This window comes from Hipposideros armiger, unplaced genomic scaffold (assembly GCF_001890085.2).
Source record: "Hipposideros armiger isolate ML-2016 unplaced genomic scaffold, ASM189008v1 scaffold_13, whole genome shotgun sequence".
In the NCBI taxonomy this organism is placed as follows: Eukaryota; Metazoa; Chordata; class Mammalia; order Chiroptera; family Hipposideridae; genus Hipposideros; species Hipposideros armiger.
Genome location: NW_017731363.1, coordinates 2,449,645 through 2,467,253, shown reverse-complemented (window position 1 = coordinate 2,467,253; position 17,609 = coordinate 2,449,645). Strand labels below are relative to the sequence as shown.

Here is a 17,609-nt window from a genome sequence, read left to right as displayed (position 1 = left end):
TTATGGCATCTTCCAGAGGAGAGATGTTAGTTAGCAAAGTAAGCTGCACACAATATCATGAGCACAATATAATGAGGGAAAAATTAAAGAAACGAAGCTATCAGTGGTGGGATCAAGCTAGTCTATCAAGCGGTTAGATAGCATAAAATACATCCCTGATAAAGATAACATGTCAACTCAGTTATTAAGAAGACAGCGATTAAGAACCTAATTCTGAGATGTGGTTACACAGCAGAGTAGGAGGGGCTGGCACTCTGGGTTAGACAGCCAGGGTTAGAGTCACAGCTTTAACTTGCTGTGGGTGACCTGGGGCAAATTCCTCAAGTTCTCTGTGCCTTAGTTTACTTATCTGAACAATGAGGACAGAAAAAGAACCCACTGTACATGGGTGCTAGGATTCAATGACTTAATATTTCGAAAGCACTTGGCAGAACATCTGGCACATAAGCACTCTACCTAAGTGCTTGGTAAATTAATACAATAAATGGATCACAAAGCCTCTATGGTTTGTGTGCTTCTAAAATCAATTCTGAAGTGCATAAATCGCAGTTGTTTATGATGCAAAAGTTTTGCCTTTGTGTTCCCTTTTAGAAGGTGAGAGAAGGATCGCACTTGGCCTTTTGCTAAACCAAATATGGCCACACTGACCAAAATGTGAAAGCTATTTTGGCCAAGACGAATGTAAGTTTGCACTGGGGAAGGCACTTTAAACTAAGCATTTCAGCTTACTTCATATTTACAAAATTATTGGTGGACACAGAGACTGGAAATTCTTATTAACTTTAGCTTAGCAGATCTATAGTTAATTTTTGTGACATGCAACAAATGAGTTTTCTCTCTCTAAATGTTTATCCTTAAACATCTAGCACCTCCATGGACTCCTTTCCCAGCTCTCTGCTTCTACAAGAGCTGGATCTGTCACTCACTAGGTGTGAGGTTCCAAGTAGCTCACTTTTGCTTTCTGAACCTCAACTTCCTCTTCTATAAAAATGATATGCAATGACAGGTTTGAGAGCATGAGCACAAAATTAAAAAGACTTAGATACACTCACATGCCAGATAAAGATCCGGGTGAGGCCAAAGCACAAAGCGGCAGGCCAGGCTGATGGTTCAGAAGTAGGCAGAGGCAGCAGAGAGCTCACACACAGCAGAGTAACAGGCATTTCAATGCCCCCACATGAGGCAGGGGACTGGCTCCAAGCTCATTCCCTGAAGCCAGGGGCTCAGGTGGCATTTTACTACCTGTAAAGCTGCAAAACCATGTGCAGCCTGTGAAGGTGCTCGGGGCTGTCTACTTAAGAAAGGAAGTGGAAGCAGATATAACATTGCAGCCTGGTCTTGGGCTAAGCCGCCATCGGGTGCCATCTGCACAGTCCCTGACATCTGAACCAGATGGAAGTGCTGAACCTCAAGTATAAGAATTGGTCCTAGGCTGGAGGCCCATGGGTGCGGGGCTATGGGGTGAGGTTGGCAGAGACTCCACGGAACTGCTAGGAAGGGGGCACTCAGAGAACTGAGAATAAAATTTAAACTCCAATTCAAAATCACACTGCTAAACAAATTTCCAAAAAACATAAAGAAAAAAACCCAACACTAAGAACCAAGAAAAAAAAAGATAAATTTACCCAACAAAACTGAAAAGAGAACAAGTTGAAAATAATGTTTAGAATCCTCTCAAAGTTAAAAGTAGGGAATGTATCCTAAAAAAGAACAGTATGTAATAGAAATAGATCAGTATGTAATATAAATTGGGAGAGTTAAACAAGAATAGATTGATATAAAAAAGAACGGATTCTAAAACCTTGAATCATACAGTTATAGAAAAAGAGTTATTAATTTGGAAGACAGAGGTTTCATCCAGGGCAGCCTAGAGAGATCACAACATAAAAAGATAAAAGAGCCATTACTAGAAGTAAAAGATGTGTTGACAGGCATAGAAACAGAGCTAATTGGAGTTCGAGAAGAAAATAGAATAGAGAATCAAAACTTGCAGAGATACAACTAAGAGTGTTCTAAAATTAAAGACATGATTTTCCAGATGAAAAATGCATACCAAGCATCACCTTGGAATAAATAAGTTTAAATCTATGCCTAGACGCATCGCAGTGAAATTGAAACAGAACATCGAAAATAATGATAAAGTTTTAAAAGCCACCCTAGAGAAAAGAAACAAAAAATAGACTGACGGTAGAATTCTCAATGGCAGCAACAACAAATGCCAGAAGAGAAGGAGGTAATATATTCAAAATGCAGAGGAAAAACAACCTTCAACCTACTGTAGAATTCTGTACACAGCAAATTACCATGTAAGAGAAAAGGCAGTAAGTATTTACTACCCAGAGAACACAGAAAAAAATCTACCAGATGATATATTTCAGTGAGCTGTTTACTTGAACCTCACAATCGCTGGAGTCACCCTAACTCTATGATTATTATGCATTATTATATGTCTTATCACAAGTTCTGAAATCGTGGTCCATAAAAATAGCTCCCAATGGCCATTTTATCCAGATAAGCTGCGAATGACTTTTTTATTCTACAATAGTTGTCATATCAGAGCATTTTTTCCCTTTCCCCCAATCCTTAATGGTTAAGAGGAAACCTTTAAAAAAATAAGCTGCCTAATTTCCCCACCAAAATATCTATTTAAACTTCTACCAATTGCTTAGTAGTCTATTTCCAAGTGCTTAACATTGACATTTTGGACTGAAACATCTGGAGATCTTCGTGGATACCTCAATCACACACATACTACTCAAAGAGTCTCCCCAAAATAGAGAATGTACTTATATAAACAAATTAGCATAAGATAGGTAAATTATACATAAACTACTTAAGTTACCCCTTTAGACCACTAAAAAAGAGTTAGTGGAAATTCACTCAAGAGTCAAGAACCCCAAAGACCCACTGGGAAGGGAATGCTGGCCAGTAACACTGGAAAAGTAATTCAAAATCCCACCACAGCAAAGGGGCCAATCACTGTCCCATGGACCTTCACGAAACCTAGTGTCAAAGGTTTACTATGCAGCACAATCTGGAAACATTCCTGTATTCGGCCATTACCCGTTTCCCACTACCTTCCAAGTACTCATTTTAATGGATGTCTGATATTCTGTTAGGCGGATATACAAATACCCTTAACTAGAGCCTCCATCTTGGACATTTGTGTTGTATTGTTTTTATTTTTATTGATAACTACTAAAATAAATGTCATCACAGAATTCTTCCTTTCTTTTAAACTAGTTCTCAGGATAAATTCTAATGGTATTTGTTGATAGTTGGCAAAATTTTGAGTGCTCCTTTTTAAAAGGGGGGATTTATACTTAATCTTTTCTCCTCTATTCCAATGCCAGTATTTCGTCACTATTTCTCACTCTCTCTTCTCCTTGAACTTATCATTACGGCCATTTCCTTTGCCTTTTGAATTTCTCATTCAGTGCCAACTGTTTGAGAATAGTACTTTTCAAATTCCTTTCATAAATCCTTATAAGAGGACTTGCAGAATTCTCTCTCGATTCAATCAACAGAAGGTGGTCTAATCCACAACTGATTCTTTATGCTACAATAACCTGGAGCTATGGTTAGCTCTCTGAGTAATCTATGAACCAATTCTACAACATGAACATACAGCAAAATGTATTGTCAAAGTCAATGCAGGAAAAAATGTCTTACACAAAATGGAATCATTTACTTGAATATTCAACCCTGATAAATTCAAAACAATGTCACCAACAGTGAAAGATAAATTTATCAGAACCAGATTTTAATGAAAATAGAACCTTTTATTTTGACGAGAGGACAACACAAGCTTAAATATATTCTTGGTCAGTCTAGCTAAAGGTTTGTCAATACTATTGATCTTTCCAAAAACCAACTTTTGGTTTCAATGATTTCTCCACTGTTTCTTCTATTCTCTATTTCGTTTATTGCCTCTTTTTATTTACTTCCTTCTCCTAGCTTTGGGTTTATCTTGCTCTTGTTTTGCTAGTTTCTTATGGTAAAGTTGGCTTATTGATTTTGGGTCCTTTTTTTCCCCCAGTTTTACTGAGATATAACTGACATACAGCTCTGTATAAGTTTAAAGTGTATTGCATAATAACTTGACATACATATATTACGAACAATTCCCACAATGTTTAGTTAATATCCAATCTACTCATACAGTTATATTGGGTTGTCGGAAAAGTCATGATGTATTTTTTCTATGTTTTTCATTGTGAAAATGTGTCATGACTTTTCTGACAATCCAATAATAAATTTTTTTCCTTGTGATGATAACTTTTAGGATCTTTCAAATATACCATAGAGCAGTATTAACTATAGTCACCATGCTGTACATTATATCCCCAGGACTTGTTTCTTATAACTGGAAATTTGTACCTTTTCACCACCTTCATCCAATTCCTCCACCCCCAACCCTTGCCTCTGGTAATCACAAATCTGATTTTTTCCTATGAGTTTTGGTTTTTTGTTTGTTTTAGACTCCACATATAAGTGAGATCATACCATATTTGTCTTTCTCTGACTTATTTTAAATAGTTAGCATGATGCCTTCAAGGTCCTGGATCCCTTAAGTGTTTAGAACTATAAATTTCCCTAAGTACTGCTATCACTGCATCCCATAGGTTTTGTTATACTTTGTTTTCATTCATCTCAAGGTATTTTCCACTTTTACTTGTAATTTCTTCTTAGACCCATTGGTATTTTAAAAGTATGTTGTCTAATTTCCACATATTAGTGAATCTTCCAGTTTTCCTTCTGCTATTGATTTCTAGTTTTATTCCATTGTGGTCAGAGAAGATACTCTGTATGATTTCAATCTTTTTAAATTTATTGAGACTTGTTTTGTGGCCTAACATGATCTATCCTGGAGAATATTCTGTGTGCACTTCAGAAAAATGTATATTCTGTTGTTGTTGGGTGGAGTGTTCTATAGATGTTTGTTAGGTTTAGCTGATGTATCGTGTATTTCAAATCGTCTACTTCCTTATTGGTCTTCTGACTAGTTGTTCTATCCATTATTGAAAGTGAGATACTGAAGTCTCTATTATTGTAGAACTGCCTATTACTCCCTTCAATTGTGTTAGGTTTTGCTTCATGTATTTTCGAGCTCTGTTTTTAGGTATGTATAAGTTTATAATTTTTTATCTTCTTAATTTAATGGATTGGCCCGTTTATCAATATATAATGTCCTTCTATGTCTCTTGTAACAATTTTTGTTTTTAAGTCTATTTTGTCTGATGTTAGTATAGCCTCCCCAGCTCTCGTTTGGTTACTATTTGCATGGAATATCTTTTTCCATTCCTTTACTTTCAACCTATTTAATTTGTATTATTGGATCTAAAGTCGGTCTCTTGTAGATAGTACATAGTTGGATATTTTTAAAACCATTCTGTCTCTGCCTTTTAAGTGGAGATTTTAATCCATTTAAAGTAATCACTAATAAGGAAAGATTTAATTCTGCCATTTTGCTACTTGTTTTCTGTCTTATACCTGTTCTGTTCTTCAATTCCTCCATCGCTGTCTTCTTTTGTGATTAAATTTTATCTAGTGTACCATTTTTACTACCTTCTCATTTTTTTCTATATATATTTTTTTTCTTAGTGGTTACCCTAGGAATTATAAATATCATAACTTTATAACAATCACGTTTGAATTAATACCAACTTAGTTTCAATAGTATACAAAAACTGCTTTACAGCCCCACCATCCCCTTTATATTATTGTCACAAATTACATAGCTATACATGTTTGCCCATTAACATAGACTTATAATTACTGTTTTAAACATTTCCCTTTTAAATCATATAGAAATAAATAGAGTTTCAAAAAATAACAACACTGCAACACTACTGGCTTTTATATTTACCAATGTGGCTACCTTCACCGTTTTTCAATTCTTCGTATGGCTTTGAGGTATTGTTTAGGGCAGGGGTCGGCAAACTTTTGAGACGAAGAGCCAATCCTGTCCCTCACAACAATTTAAAAATTATTCGAGAGCCATAAATATATTTTTACAAATAAGGAAAATTTAAAGTAATATTATAACAAGTAGTAGAATTAATTATATCTTTATTAAAATAAGAAAAATTCACACATGTACCAAAAGAGCCGCATGTGGCTCGTGAGCCAGTTTGCCGACCCCTGGTCTAGGGTCCTTTCATTTCAGCCTGGAAGACTCCCTTTAGCATTTCCTATAGGGCCTGTCTCCTAGTGACAAACTCCTTGAGTTTTTGCTTATCTGGGAATGTCTCAGTCTCCAGTGACACTGTCTGTGGGGGGTGTAAAGTGCCTCCCCAGGCCACATGCTGCCATCCGGTTGGGGTTAAGAGACAATCTACCCCCTTTGGTCTCTGTTGAAGCCCTCTCTAGTGGGTAGGAAAGCACCACCCCAGGCTGTCTGTTGCCACCAGGTGAGGGACGAGAGATGAGACTCCCCAGTCGATCTCTGTTGCCACCAGAGGGAAGGGTATCTATGGGGTTTGGCTGGGGTAGGGCCGATATTGTCAGAAAGGTTTATACGCAGCCTGGCTGCTCCTTTCCCAGCCCTCTGCTCACAGCAGACTTTTCTTGGAACTGTTTTTTGTGATTGTTGTTGTTTTTGTCTGTATCTGTTGGTGGTTCCAGGTTGCAGGCTTATCTAGTGCCCAGTCCAGGATACATTGGAGACTTCAAAAACTCAGGGAACTGACTGCTATGCCATTCCTCAAGTCCTAAGATCCTAGCCAGTCTGCTTTCCTCTTTACATCTTTCAAAGTCCTCCTTCTGTGATATTATGTCCAGGGCTTTCAGGTGTACTTAGCAGGGGAGAGCAGGGAGAAATTAGTCCAAGCCATCTGGTCCCTCAATTGTGTTTTACGATGTTTCATCTATATTTGCAACAAAATTTTTCTTGTACAGAGGAAAACAACACATAATGAGAGACCTTGGGCAGTAGAAGGATCCATGTAGTCTAATTTTCTCATTTTACAGAAGAGGCAGTAGGTCTGGGAGGCTAATTTGCTTACTTCCCACAAAGCCATAGAGCTACACGGTAGTGGGGCTAAGAATAAGAGCACAGATAGACACATTCACCCACTGTTGTACAGCTTTCAGTATGTTCTTTCATCATCACAGATGAAGATAAATCTTGGGCCTAGATCTTCCTCCCTTAATCACTGAAATACTCATTAACATACTGTGATTTTCAGCAAATCTACTGCATGCACTGTAGGACAGAACAGAGTAACACTTTGGAAGAAAATGAAGATGACATCTTAGGTGATGTGTGTTTGTAAATTCTCCTCCGAATAATTACTGAGTTTCTAATACATAAATACATGAAAAAACACCTCTTGACATATACTAAATTTATATGTTAATGAGTGAAAATTAGGATGTTCTATATACTTTAGAAAGCTCACAAATACGCTTTATCTACAAAGCCAATGTATTAAAGTTAATTCAGTGACTAATGTACATTACATGAGGTCATCTGAATATATTATAGCAAAAGATCTCATGGTATTTGATGTATGGCCACAGAGTTTTAATTTGATAAAGAAAAAGGCCATGAAATTTTAGAAGCAGCGACATTTCCATATTGTTTATACTTAAAGAATGTTTCTTCCTGTTTTCTTACAGATATTTGAACATTCCAATGAGCTAATACTTCATTTTACTCCTTAAAAATGGATTTAGTATGTGGCTAAAATGGATTCAGCATGTATGTTATACTTTAATCAAATTTACATCTTAAAAATGTATTAGGTAACCTTGATAAGAGGCTTACATAATCACTAGTAATGCCAAAAAAACACAGAGGTCTAAAACTCTTCATTTCTCCCAGGAAAATTTACTATTTTGTATCATCAACTGTATATTAACTTATGGAAAGAATACTTGAAGTGATAGGATATTAATTTACAAGGGCAGGGTACATTTTTTAAAGCACAGAGTGTCAAATATTTCAGAAGAAGTTTAGGGCCTACAGATGGCCATTTGAGTTGAAGTCTTTCCTTCTAAATGGAATAAAGGCAATATTTTATAAAAAGTTGTATCTAAGAAATTTGACTTTGAAATAGAGCAGCAGGCCCAGCATATTCCATGGGGTTCGGTATTGCCTTAGGGACCTGATTCTATGTAGCCAGATGATGAAGTTAGACGAGAGATTAGCTGTCTATGTTCATGGCTAGTCCTTCATAACAGTCCCCACAGGACCTCAGGCACACAGTAACCAGTCCCTCCAGCAAGACCTTCCCATCGTGCCCTCCAACCCTGCTGATATCAGTCATCACAAAAAGCCCAAGGCTGCCATGACATCCATTGTACTTGGTTCTCGTCCCCATGGGGTGGGTCTGTGTACGTCTCCTAACCTGACCGCGTGTCTCCCACCCTCCACAACTCAAGAAAGCCTTCCACTGTGCCCTTTAGGACAAATCCCCACAATCTCAACTTCTTCACCGAGCAATCCTTCCTCTTGCCTTAATTCAGTGCTTCTCAATCCTGGCTGCACTTCAGAATCACCTGGGGAGCTTCTTAGAACTCCCCGTGCCTAAGCCTTGGCCCACACCAAAATCTCTGGGGGTGGGACCCAGGCCTCAGTAGGTTTAGCTTCCTCACGTGATTCCAGTGGGCATAAGGGTGAGCACCGCTGGGCTAAGTGACACCCTGTACTCTCTCCTCAGGGGCTGCTCCCCACACAGAACTCCCTGTCAGGAGGCCCTTTCTCTCCTATATCCCAGGCACCACAGGGACGCAAGCGAGTGAGCAGGCCACTTGCTCTTCACTGCCACCTCCAAACATTCAATTTCTCTCCCCTAAGACTTCATAGCTTTCCAAATTTCAGGCAGTTCCTCAAACCTCTTTACAGACCTGTTTCTTTGCACTTGCTTTTTCTCTACAGTAAAGCTCTGAATACCTCAGCCATCTAAAAAGTTCTCTCGTTTCTTAAAAACTCATGTCATTGGTCACCTCAGCCCTTCCATGAAGCCCTCCCAGTCTCTCTAAGCTTAAAAGGATTGATAAAATGCTTCCTCCATAGTGCTTTCATCTGATAGGACTATTTTAGTACTCATTACACTGCTAGCAAGGTGCACCTGCCATTAGAAGGGGAGAAATTAGTGGTATAAATAGGAAAATTCTGAACGCATTAATCTACCAGGAGCCTCAATTCATCCAATGTGGTGCTAACATAATACTGAAAAGATTATCCTTTGTATCAAAAAACCTTTTCTTTATTAAAGATAATTACACTGAAGCTGTGCCTCTATCACAGTTGCCCTAAGAAATTTGGCATGAGATCAACACTATGAAAGGGATTTAGCTACTGAAGTACCAAATAAGCCCTCAGCAGAGAACTGACCTACAGGACAAGCACCAGCTCCGTAGATGGCATTTGACTCCATTTATATACACACAAACAGCGAGCTAATAAGTTTAACTAACTCTCATTTTAACACTACTCCCTAGGAACCTATGAAACAGTTAATTATAATTGCCTTTTACTCATTTATGCTATGAATCAGTCTTTAAACAAAACAATGTGTCATCTCTCCTGAGCTGAGCCAAAATACCATGGCCTGGTCTGTAGTCTGTCCGCAGGGAACTGTGGGACACAAACCACTAGATTCTGTATATATTCTCTTGGTCCTTCTTGATCTTACCTATGGTATGAAAAATAAAAAGATCTGTTTCTTTGAATGGATTCCTTATCCTAACACTAGGGCCCCATTTGTATAACTTAACCCAGGTGTGCACATCATAGCAGTGCCAGCTAAACTGCATTTTCTGCTTAAAACCTATACTTCATCTCTCTCACTTGACATAATAGCAGTAGATATATATTTTTTGGATGTATGTAGAAATGATCTATACATACCTTTATGCACATAGCTGCAAATATACAAACTCTTTTCTCTTATATACTTAAAATCTGAAAGTACATCACTGATTGGCCACAGTTTTTAAAACAGTGATCCCTTTTAGGGAATAAAACATTTTCTTGTTTATTACAATCTAGTCTTCCCATTTATCAAGTTAACTAACATGATAAATTTAAACCCAAGAATAATCCAAAAACATTTTATTTTAATCTCTTCTCAGAGCTACTGATAAATATACTGATTTTAGTTATATCAGGCTTCCTGGTTTCTCCCCTAGGTACTACAGTTTAAGCCCCATAAAAGAAGTCTCTGTAGCTAAGTATATATATTTTTTTTTCCAAAGTCAGGATTATTGTCCATATATAGCAAGGAACATTCGAAAAAAAATTAACAGACTAGAAAAGAACTTAGCGTGTTTAAGTGGTAAAAATGACCCCATGAGATAGTAAGCAAGAAGGAATAGAAAAACAAGGAAGAAAACACAACAAACTGAAAACATGACAATTTGAAAGCCCAAGCTAATGTGCAGGAAATTTTATTTTTCATTTTCAACTCTTCTAGAAAAAAGTATTGGCATAAGATATAAAAATTTACCTTTAAGCACATAATATAGAGATGAGGTGACAGATGAAAGAGGTTTGGAAATGTTCTTACCAATACCTTAAGTCTGGTGTATAATAATGTTTCCTAACCACTAAGCCCTCCGGATATTAATAGGTATTTTATAAATAAAGAAATGAATGGTCACACAAGCTAGGAAATTGCCAGCTTTAACAAAATTGACCGGGTTTCTTTACTGTGGGACTTCAAAGCCTTTCATGGGCTCATATGCCCTGGGACTCTCCCAAAGCGGGTACAGAGGCAGCAGCCTGCAAATGTGTCTCAGCACAGAGCCCTCAGAATATCTCCCAGAAGACGGTTTTATCACAAGTAGAGTGGAGAAGACAAGCACCTACAGGTGCCCCAGACAGGTGGTTAGGTGAGCTTTTCCTGGGGCCAACACTCAGAATGGGACACTGCACAAAGACCAAAGGGAAGCATGTGTCTATCACCCAGGACTTCCTCTTTTCAATATGTGTGTCCCACTTACGGTGGGTGAAAGGGGGGCAGTGGGGGTGGGAAGTGGCATGGGGGCTTTCTGCCTGCATTTATTTCTTTGTTTTTTTATTAGTTCTGCCTGCATTTCTTACACACCTGTCTCTGTAGTCTGAGATCGCCAGAGTTTGGCAGCTGAGGCTCCCTGTTCACATTGTGATGGGAAGTCTAGCAGACAAAGCAGCAGTCTGGTTTGCTAACAGTGACTTGAGAATTCCCAGGGCCCTGTCAGATCCTCAAGCCCCAAAGCAGGCAGGAAGCCCACCTGAAGCAGCTCAGATTAGGCCTGCTGATCGCAGCATTTCCCGACCAGGAAGTAAGCGTTGGCACTTGCACAGCAGGGGAAAGATAAGGAGGTTGGCCACAAAAGCCCTTTCAGGCAGGTCTTCCACTCATTCATCCAGGTGGCTCCCAAGCCCCACTTTGAAAGCAGCAGCTGGCAGAATGCCCACTCATTTTGTTGTGACAAAGTCCAGGTTTGCTGTTAGTGCAAATCCGGAGCCTCCTCTCATCTAGGTCCTCCTTAGGGGACGTGGTAAAAGCCTCAATTGCCAGAGCAACGGATCACTGTCTTCCTGTATACACAGACACTCTGACTCCAGTGATGGGGAGAGGAGGGACCCTAAGGAGATGGACCATAGGTTGGGAGCTGGCTCTACTAGTTACTAGCTATGTCACCTTGGGAGACTGGCTTAACCCCTGTATGCTTCAATTTCCTCATCTGTAAAAAAAGGATTATATTAGTACCTACTTAATAGATAATAGATAATGCATTGAAAGCACTTAGCACAATTCCTGGTCTATTGTGGATGCTCAATAAACAGAGCCAATGATCAAATGAGCAGAAATGATGACCAGGGAAAGTCTCAGGATGGAACTAAAGTTTGGCATTAGATATATCGCAGGGCCTCAATAAATACCTGTTGATTGATTAACCAATAATCTCTTAAAGGCAATGCTGGAGTACTAGAAAAGGTACATGGGCAGAAAGAAGGGGGCTTTTACCCATCAAACTGAAGCAGGAAGCCAGGACCTCATGGTATTTGCATCTCAAGTTTGAGTGGATGCTAAAGACAACCTAATTCTCTCAAAAAAGGACAAGCAAATGTTAAAAGTGGTTTCAGTGACTCAGCAAGTCCTAAGATGCTCCATGTGAGAGGGTATGCTCTGCACCGCCCAGAGCAATGAGGTAAAAACTGGGACTGTTTATCGAGAAACTGCCCAATATTTTCTACCAAAAGTCAGACAGGGTTTTTAATGATGAAAAGTTTCTCCAGCAGCAGTTAATGAAAGGCAGGGCCTGGAGCACCCTTTACCACACTCCAGATTGGGTGCTTGCTACCCATTTTCAGCTCTACAAAGAGTGTTGATGAATAAGCCAGAGTAGCACATGCCAATAAGGCAGAAGAAATTCACACGGGAGACAGGCTTTGGTGACACGCTCTCCCAGCTCCTGCTGTTATACCTTACTGTTCCCAGGGAAGATACCCTCCTAAAGAAAGTGTCGTGGGCCCAAACCGCAGCACTAACCACAGGTTGATGGCCATTTATTTTTAGTTTATGCAGAATAAATCAGCTCCTAAAATACTGATGAAAATATAGGCACCCAGACTGCATATGCTATACAAAAAAACCATGCCCCGCCCCCAATTGGAGAGGACCACCTTTTACCCCTCCTTTCTCTGGATGAAAACTATATGTAACCCTGTATAGCCAAGCGTGAACTAGGACACATTTGCTTGGTTGCTTATTGAGGGGACTTTCCCTTTTCCACATGAGGTTTGGGGGAGGGAGGGGAGGTGCTGGCTGGATAAGAAGAAATTTAAGCACTCTCTGCTCTCTTCAGCCAGATGCCATCTTAGGAATCTGACCATCCAGTTCTGTGGCGATCGGCCCTCGCAAAGGAAGCACCATGAAAGGACAACCCAACAGTGTACAGAAATCAACATCTGCCTCCTACCTGTGATGGACAAGGTCTCGGAGGGAGCGCCGGTGGTGGTGGTAACAATCCAGACTTAGTAGCTGAAAAGAAAAACACACACTGTTCAGGACCACCATAAAAGAAAATGCCCTTCCATTTGTTAACTAGGACAGCAATAGCATTTAACATGTTTAAGTTTTTAAAATCCATCTGAAGGCTTAATAAAAAAACAAGCGAGTACATGCTTTTTCTAATCCAGTTTTCATTTTCGTCCTACCCAAAATCCAACTATTTACATAGGCTACTGTGATTAAGACTGTAAAATGAGACTATACATAGTTACTACATTACTATTGACTATATTCCCTAGACTAATTGGAGGGATCACTTTGTAAATTACATAAATGTCTAACCACGAGGCTGTACACCTGAAGCCAATATAAAATGATATTGAATGTCAACTGTAACTGAAAAATAATTTTTAAAATTACTTTGAAAAAGACAGTGTAAAATGATAAGGAAAAGACACCCTTTGATCAAAAGACTGGAACCCAGCACAGGAAAGGCAGTCGATTCCTCATTATTCTGCTGTTAATTTTTTAATTTCAAATAATCTAGGTCCTTTGGCTTCTCTATTGCTCCCCAGCTCTCGGCCATTGCACTGCTCATTAGCCTAGCAAGCAGGCTGCAGAGTGAGGGTCCCAACGAGGCAGCTCTACTGCCGAGTGAGTGGGTCTGAGAGGAGCAGGGGAGGCTGAAAGTGATGGACTAAAATGATAGTTAGGGATTCGTCCAAGATCTCAATTTCCTTTTCTCTCCCTCATCCTTATTACCATGGATGAGTAAATCTGTTTCTAAAATAATCTGGCCCCATTTGAAAGATCTTTTGAAAGAAAGTTTCAAGTCTAATTTTTTTTAATTTTGTAAGACACAGAGAAAATTTAGTTATGCCAAGAATGTCTGAATTGTAACTTAAGGAAAATAAACATTTGCTATTGAATTATAAACAAAGCTCATAATCACAAAGAAATAAGTTTATTATCACATACTGGGAAATTAAACCACATCCTTAATAAACTTCTTACAAAAGCAAATGGTGCTCTATATAACTATACGTATTTTTTTTGCAACTCTATAATATGTGTACTAATATTTAGACAAATTTCTGTGCCTCAAAAATAAATCATAGCAATGTGTCAAGAACATAGAAGTTCCTACAGATCACTTTTGATTTGACCTAGCTAGATCAGACAAGCTAGAAGATGGAGTTTGGGGCTTTCCACAAAGGTAATTTCATAGAGATTTTCATTCTGTGCCAATGCATGGATATGATACAACCATGTGGACCCATCAATGATTTCTCTCAATCTCTCTTTCGTTAAAATGTGTGAAATACATCACAGGGTCAAAACTCCAGAGGTGGTGAGACCTTGAACCGTCTTTGATAACAAAGCACATAACAGCAGAGAATGACAAAAGCCACAGGAACTATCCATCTCAGGGCCCCTACTCCATAGGTCCTTATGGACTGGGCCTTTAAACTACCAGTTACTTTGAAAATACAAATGAAAAACAAAAATCTACTCATGCTTTTAAGGGAAAAGCCTTGCACTAGGATAAAGTGTTTGCTAAAAGAACCCTTTTTTAACAAAAGAAGACTAAGAAATAAGCCATGTAATTAAACTGACTTCTGCTTCCAGCCAAGATGGAGTAACAGAGACCAGATTTACCCTCCTATTTGAAATAGCCCAAAACAAACATATGGTTTTTTATATAAAACAACAGTTGAAGGCCCTAGAACAAAACATATAAAACAACAGTTTTCAAGACAGTAGGAAACCAGGCAACAAAAGACAGTGATTCCTGAGAGACAGGAAACAAACGTGGCTGTCCCTGCTTACTGCCCTGAGAGTTACTAGAAACAGGACCTACATCCAGATTCATGTCTACGCATAATCTCATTTCACTCTTATTTAATTTTAAAAAACAAATGTCCTATTTTTGTAAAACATGATGTGAGGGTGTTTCTGAATATACTTTTGCATAAAATTATATAACCTACAAATATTAACGGCAGTTTTGTTTCCTCTTTTCAGTACCTTCATCTATTTTTTTTTGGTTTTGATCTTACCTGGCTAAAACATCTAATGTAAAGTTGAATTATAATGGTGATAAGGGCATTCTTGTCTTTTCTTGATCTTAACGGTAAGGCTTTCACTATATCACCATTAAGTATGGTATTTGCTGTAGGCTTGTTGTAGATACCCTTTAATGAATTATGAAATTTCCCATCTATTTTTATTTTGAGATTTTTTATCATAATTTATTGTTGAATTTTTTAACCAAAGCTGCATGTCCATCCATTGAGACGGTGGTATGATTTTTTTCCTTATAATTAATATGCTACATTATGAATTTTTTTATATTAAAACACCTTTGCAGACCTAGGATAATCCCAACTTGGTTGGGTTTTTATATCTGCTAGGTTTAGGTAGTAATATTTTGTTTAGGGTTTTTGCAACTATATTCATCAGTAAGACTGACAAGTGAGTTTCCTTTCTCATCTGGTCCTCTGTTCTGCTTGATTCAGCTGGAGAATGTCCCCTGTCTAGACTCTGGAATAGGTTATGTAAGATTGGAAATCTCTGGTTGTTGTTGAATGTCAGGTAAAGCTTCAAGGCACAACTATCTGGGCCTGGAGTTTTCTTTGAAACAAGATTTCTCATTATTTCACTTCTTTAATTGTTATAGGATTATTCAAAGTTTCTAATTCTTAAGTAAGTTTCGATATTTTTCTAGGCATTTCTTCATTTTGTCTAAATGTTCACATTTATTGCCATAAAGGTGTTCATACCCCCTTTATCATCTTCATCTCTGCATATGTGATTTTCTTTTTCCATTCCTAATACTATTTGTGTCATCACTCTAGTTTTTCTTCATTAATCTCACCTGACATTTGTCAGTTTTATTACTCTTTTCAAAAACAAAACAAAACAAAACAAAACAGGGATGGCCGAGTGGCGCGTTGGTTAAGAGCTGGCTTGGGATGCCATCTCTGTACAGCAGGGCCCCGGTTCGGATCCCACATGAGGGCCAGTGACACTGCCTTCTACAGCTAAGATGGTGAACAACAGCTCAACCTGGAGCTGGGCTGCCGTGGGTCGCCGGCGGTGGCGTAGGCTGCAGTCCCTGCTGCAGTGGGCTGCTGTAAGCTACCGTTTGTGGCTGGCAGCCAGCGTGAGCAGCCAGCAGCTGGTGTGAGCTGCCAAGAGGCACCGTGAGCGGCCGTCCAGAGGCTGGCAACCGATCTGCCTCACCCGGGAAGAGCGCAATGATAATACCAACATGGGCCAGTGAAGCGATGTCCTCCACAACTAGACCGAAGAACAAAAGGACAGCAACTTGTCTGTTCCCCTTGCCCGATTCCCCAGCACTGTTCCCCTCCCCCCAATTCCCCAATAAAATCTTAAAAAAAAAACTTTGAACTTTTTTGAGCCTCTATATTGTATGCTTGCTTTCTGTTTCATTAATGTCTGTCATCTCCTCCCCTTTACTTTCTTTAGGCTTATCCTATTGTTCTTTTTCTAGCTTAAATTGGTTGCTTAGCTCATTAATTTCCAGTTTTTCTTCTTTTCTAACATAAGCATTTAGGGTATAAATTTTCTTCCAAAGTATCTCTTTAATAGAATCTCATAGGTTCTACTATGTGATACCATTCCGTTTTAAAATTTTTCCTAATTTCCATTACAATTTCTTTATGATGTTACCTTCTGTTTGAAGTTCATTCTTTAGAATTTCCTTAATTGAGAGTCTATTAGTAGCAAGCTTAGTCCGTTTGTTTGACTGGAAAGCCTTTATTTTGCCCTCATTCTTGAAAGATGTTTTCACTGGGTATAGAATTCTAGACTGACAGCAATTTTCTCCCAGCACATTGAAAATAACATTTCACTGTCTTCTGGCTTCCATTATTGCTATTGAGAAATCAGGTATCAATAGAATCACTGTTGTTGTTGTTGTTTTGTAATTAAAGTTTATTGGGGTGACGATGGTTAGTAAAGTTACATGGGTTTCAGAATCACTGTTTTTTAGTAGGTAGTCTATCTTCTCTCTGGTTGCTTTTAAGGTCTCTGGTTTTGGTGCTTTGTAGCACCAAACTTTACACTGTGTCTGCATGCGTATTTCTTCATTCTCTTTTTCTTGCATAACCTGCTGAGCTTCACTGGAATTTTAGAACCAAGTGGCAGCCTATTAACGTTGAGAAATTCCCAGGGATTCTTAAAATATTGTCTTCCCACCATTTTCTCTCAACTTTCCTTTGGGAGCTATTTGTTTAACTGTGCTGCATTCTGGATAATTTTCTAAGATCTATTATCCAATTACCCAACTCCCATCTTCAACTGTAATTAATGTCCTGTTAATCCAGTCTTTGAGTTTATTTCCATTACTAAATTTTTCATCTCTAGATGTTCCATTTGGTCTTTTTTCAAAATGACTTTTTAATTTTTCTAATTTCTTGACTACTTACTCATCTTATTCATCTCCTTTTCTTCCAACATATTAAACATATTTATGTAACAATCTGTGCCTGATAATTCCATAATCTGATGGCTTTGAATTTTCTACTGTTTTGTTACTTCTGTTGGCTCTCTTTTATTGTGTTCCATTTCCTAGAGTGTGTGGCAGCCTCCGACTCTGAACACATATTCCTCAGAACTTTATCTGTTGAAATA

At 38.6% G+C, this 17,609-nt stretch overlaps 1 protein-coding gene across 8 annotated transcripts in view; it reads right to left on the bottom strand.

The window, feature by feature from the left end:
* REPS2 (RALBP1 associated Eps domain containing 2) overlaps window positions 1–17,609 on the bottom strand; it is a 192,654-nt gene that overhangs the window by 41,640 nt on the left and 133,405 nt on the right. For all 8 annotated transcript variants that reach the window (XM_019666628.1, XM_019666608.1, XM_019666638.1 and 5 more), the window contains one exon: window positions 12,919–12,980. In XM_019666628.1, coding sequence (XP_019522173.1) covers window positions 12,919–12,980 — 62 coding nt within the window. The remainder of the gene's footprint in view (window positions 1–12,918; window positions 12,981–17,609) is intronic.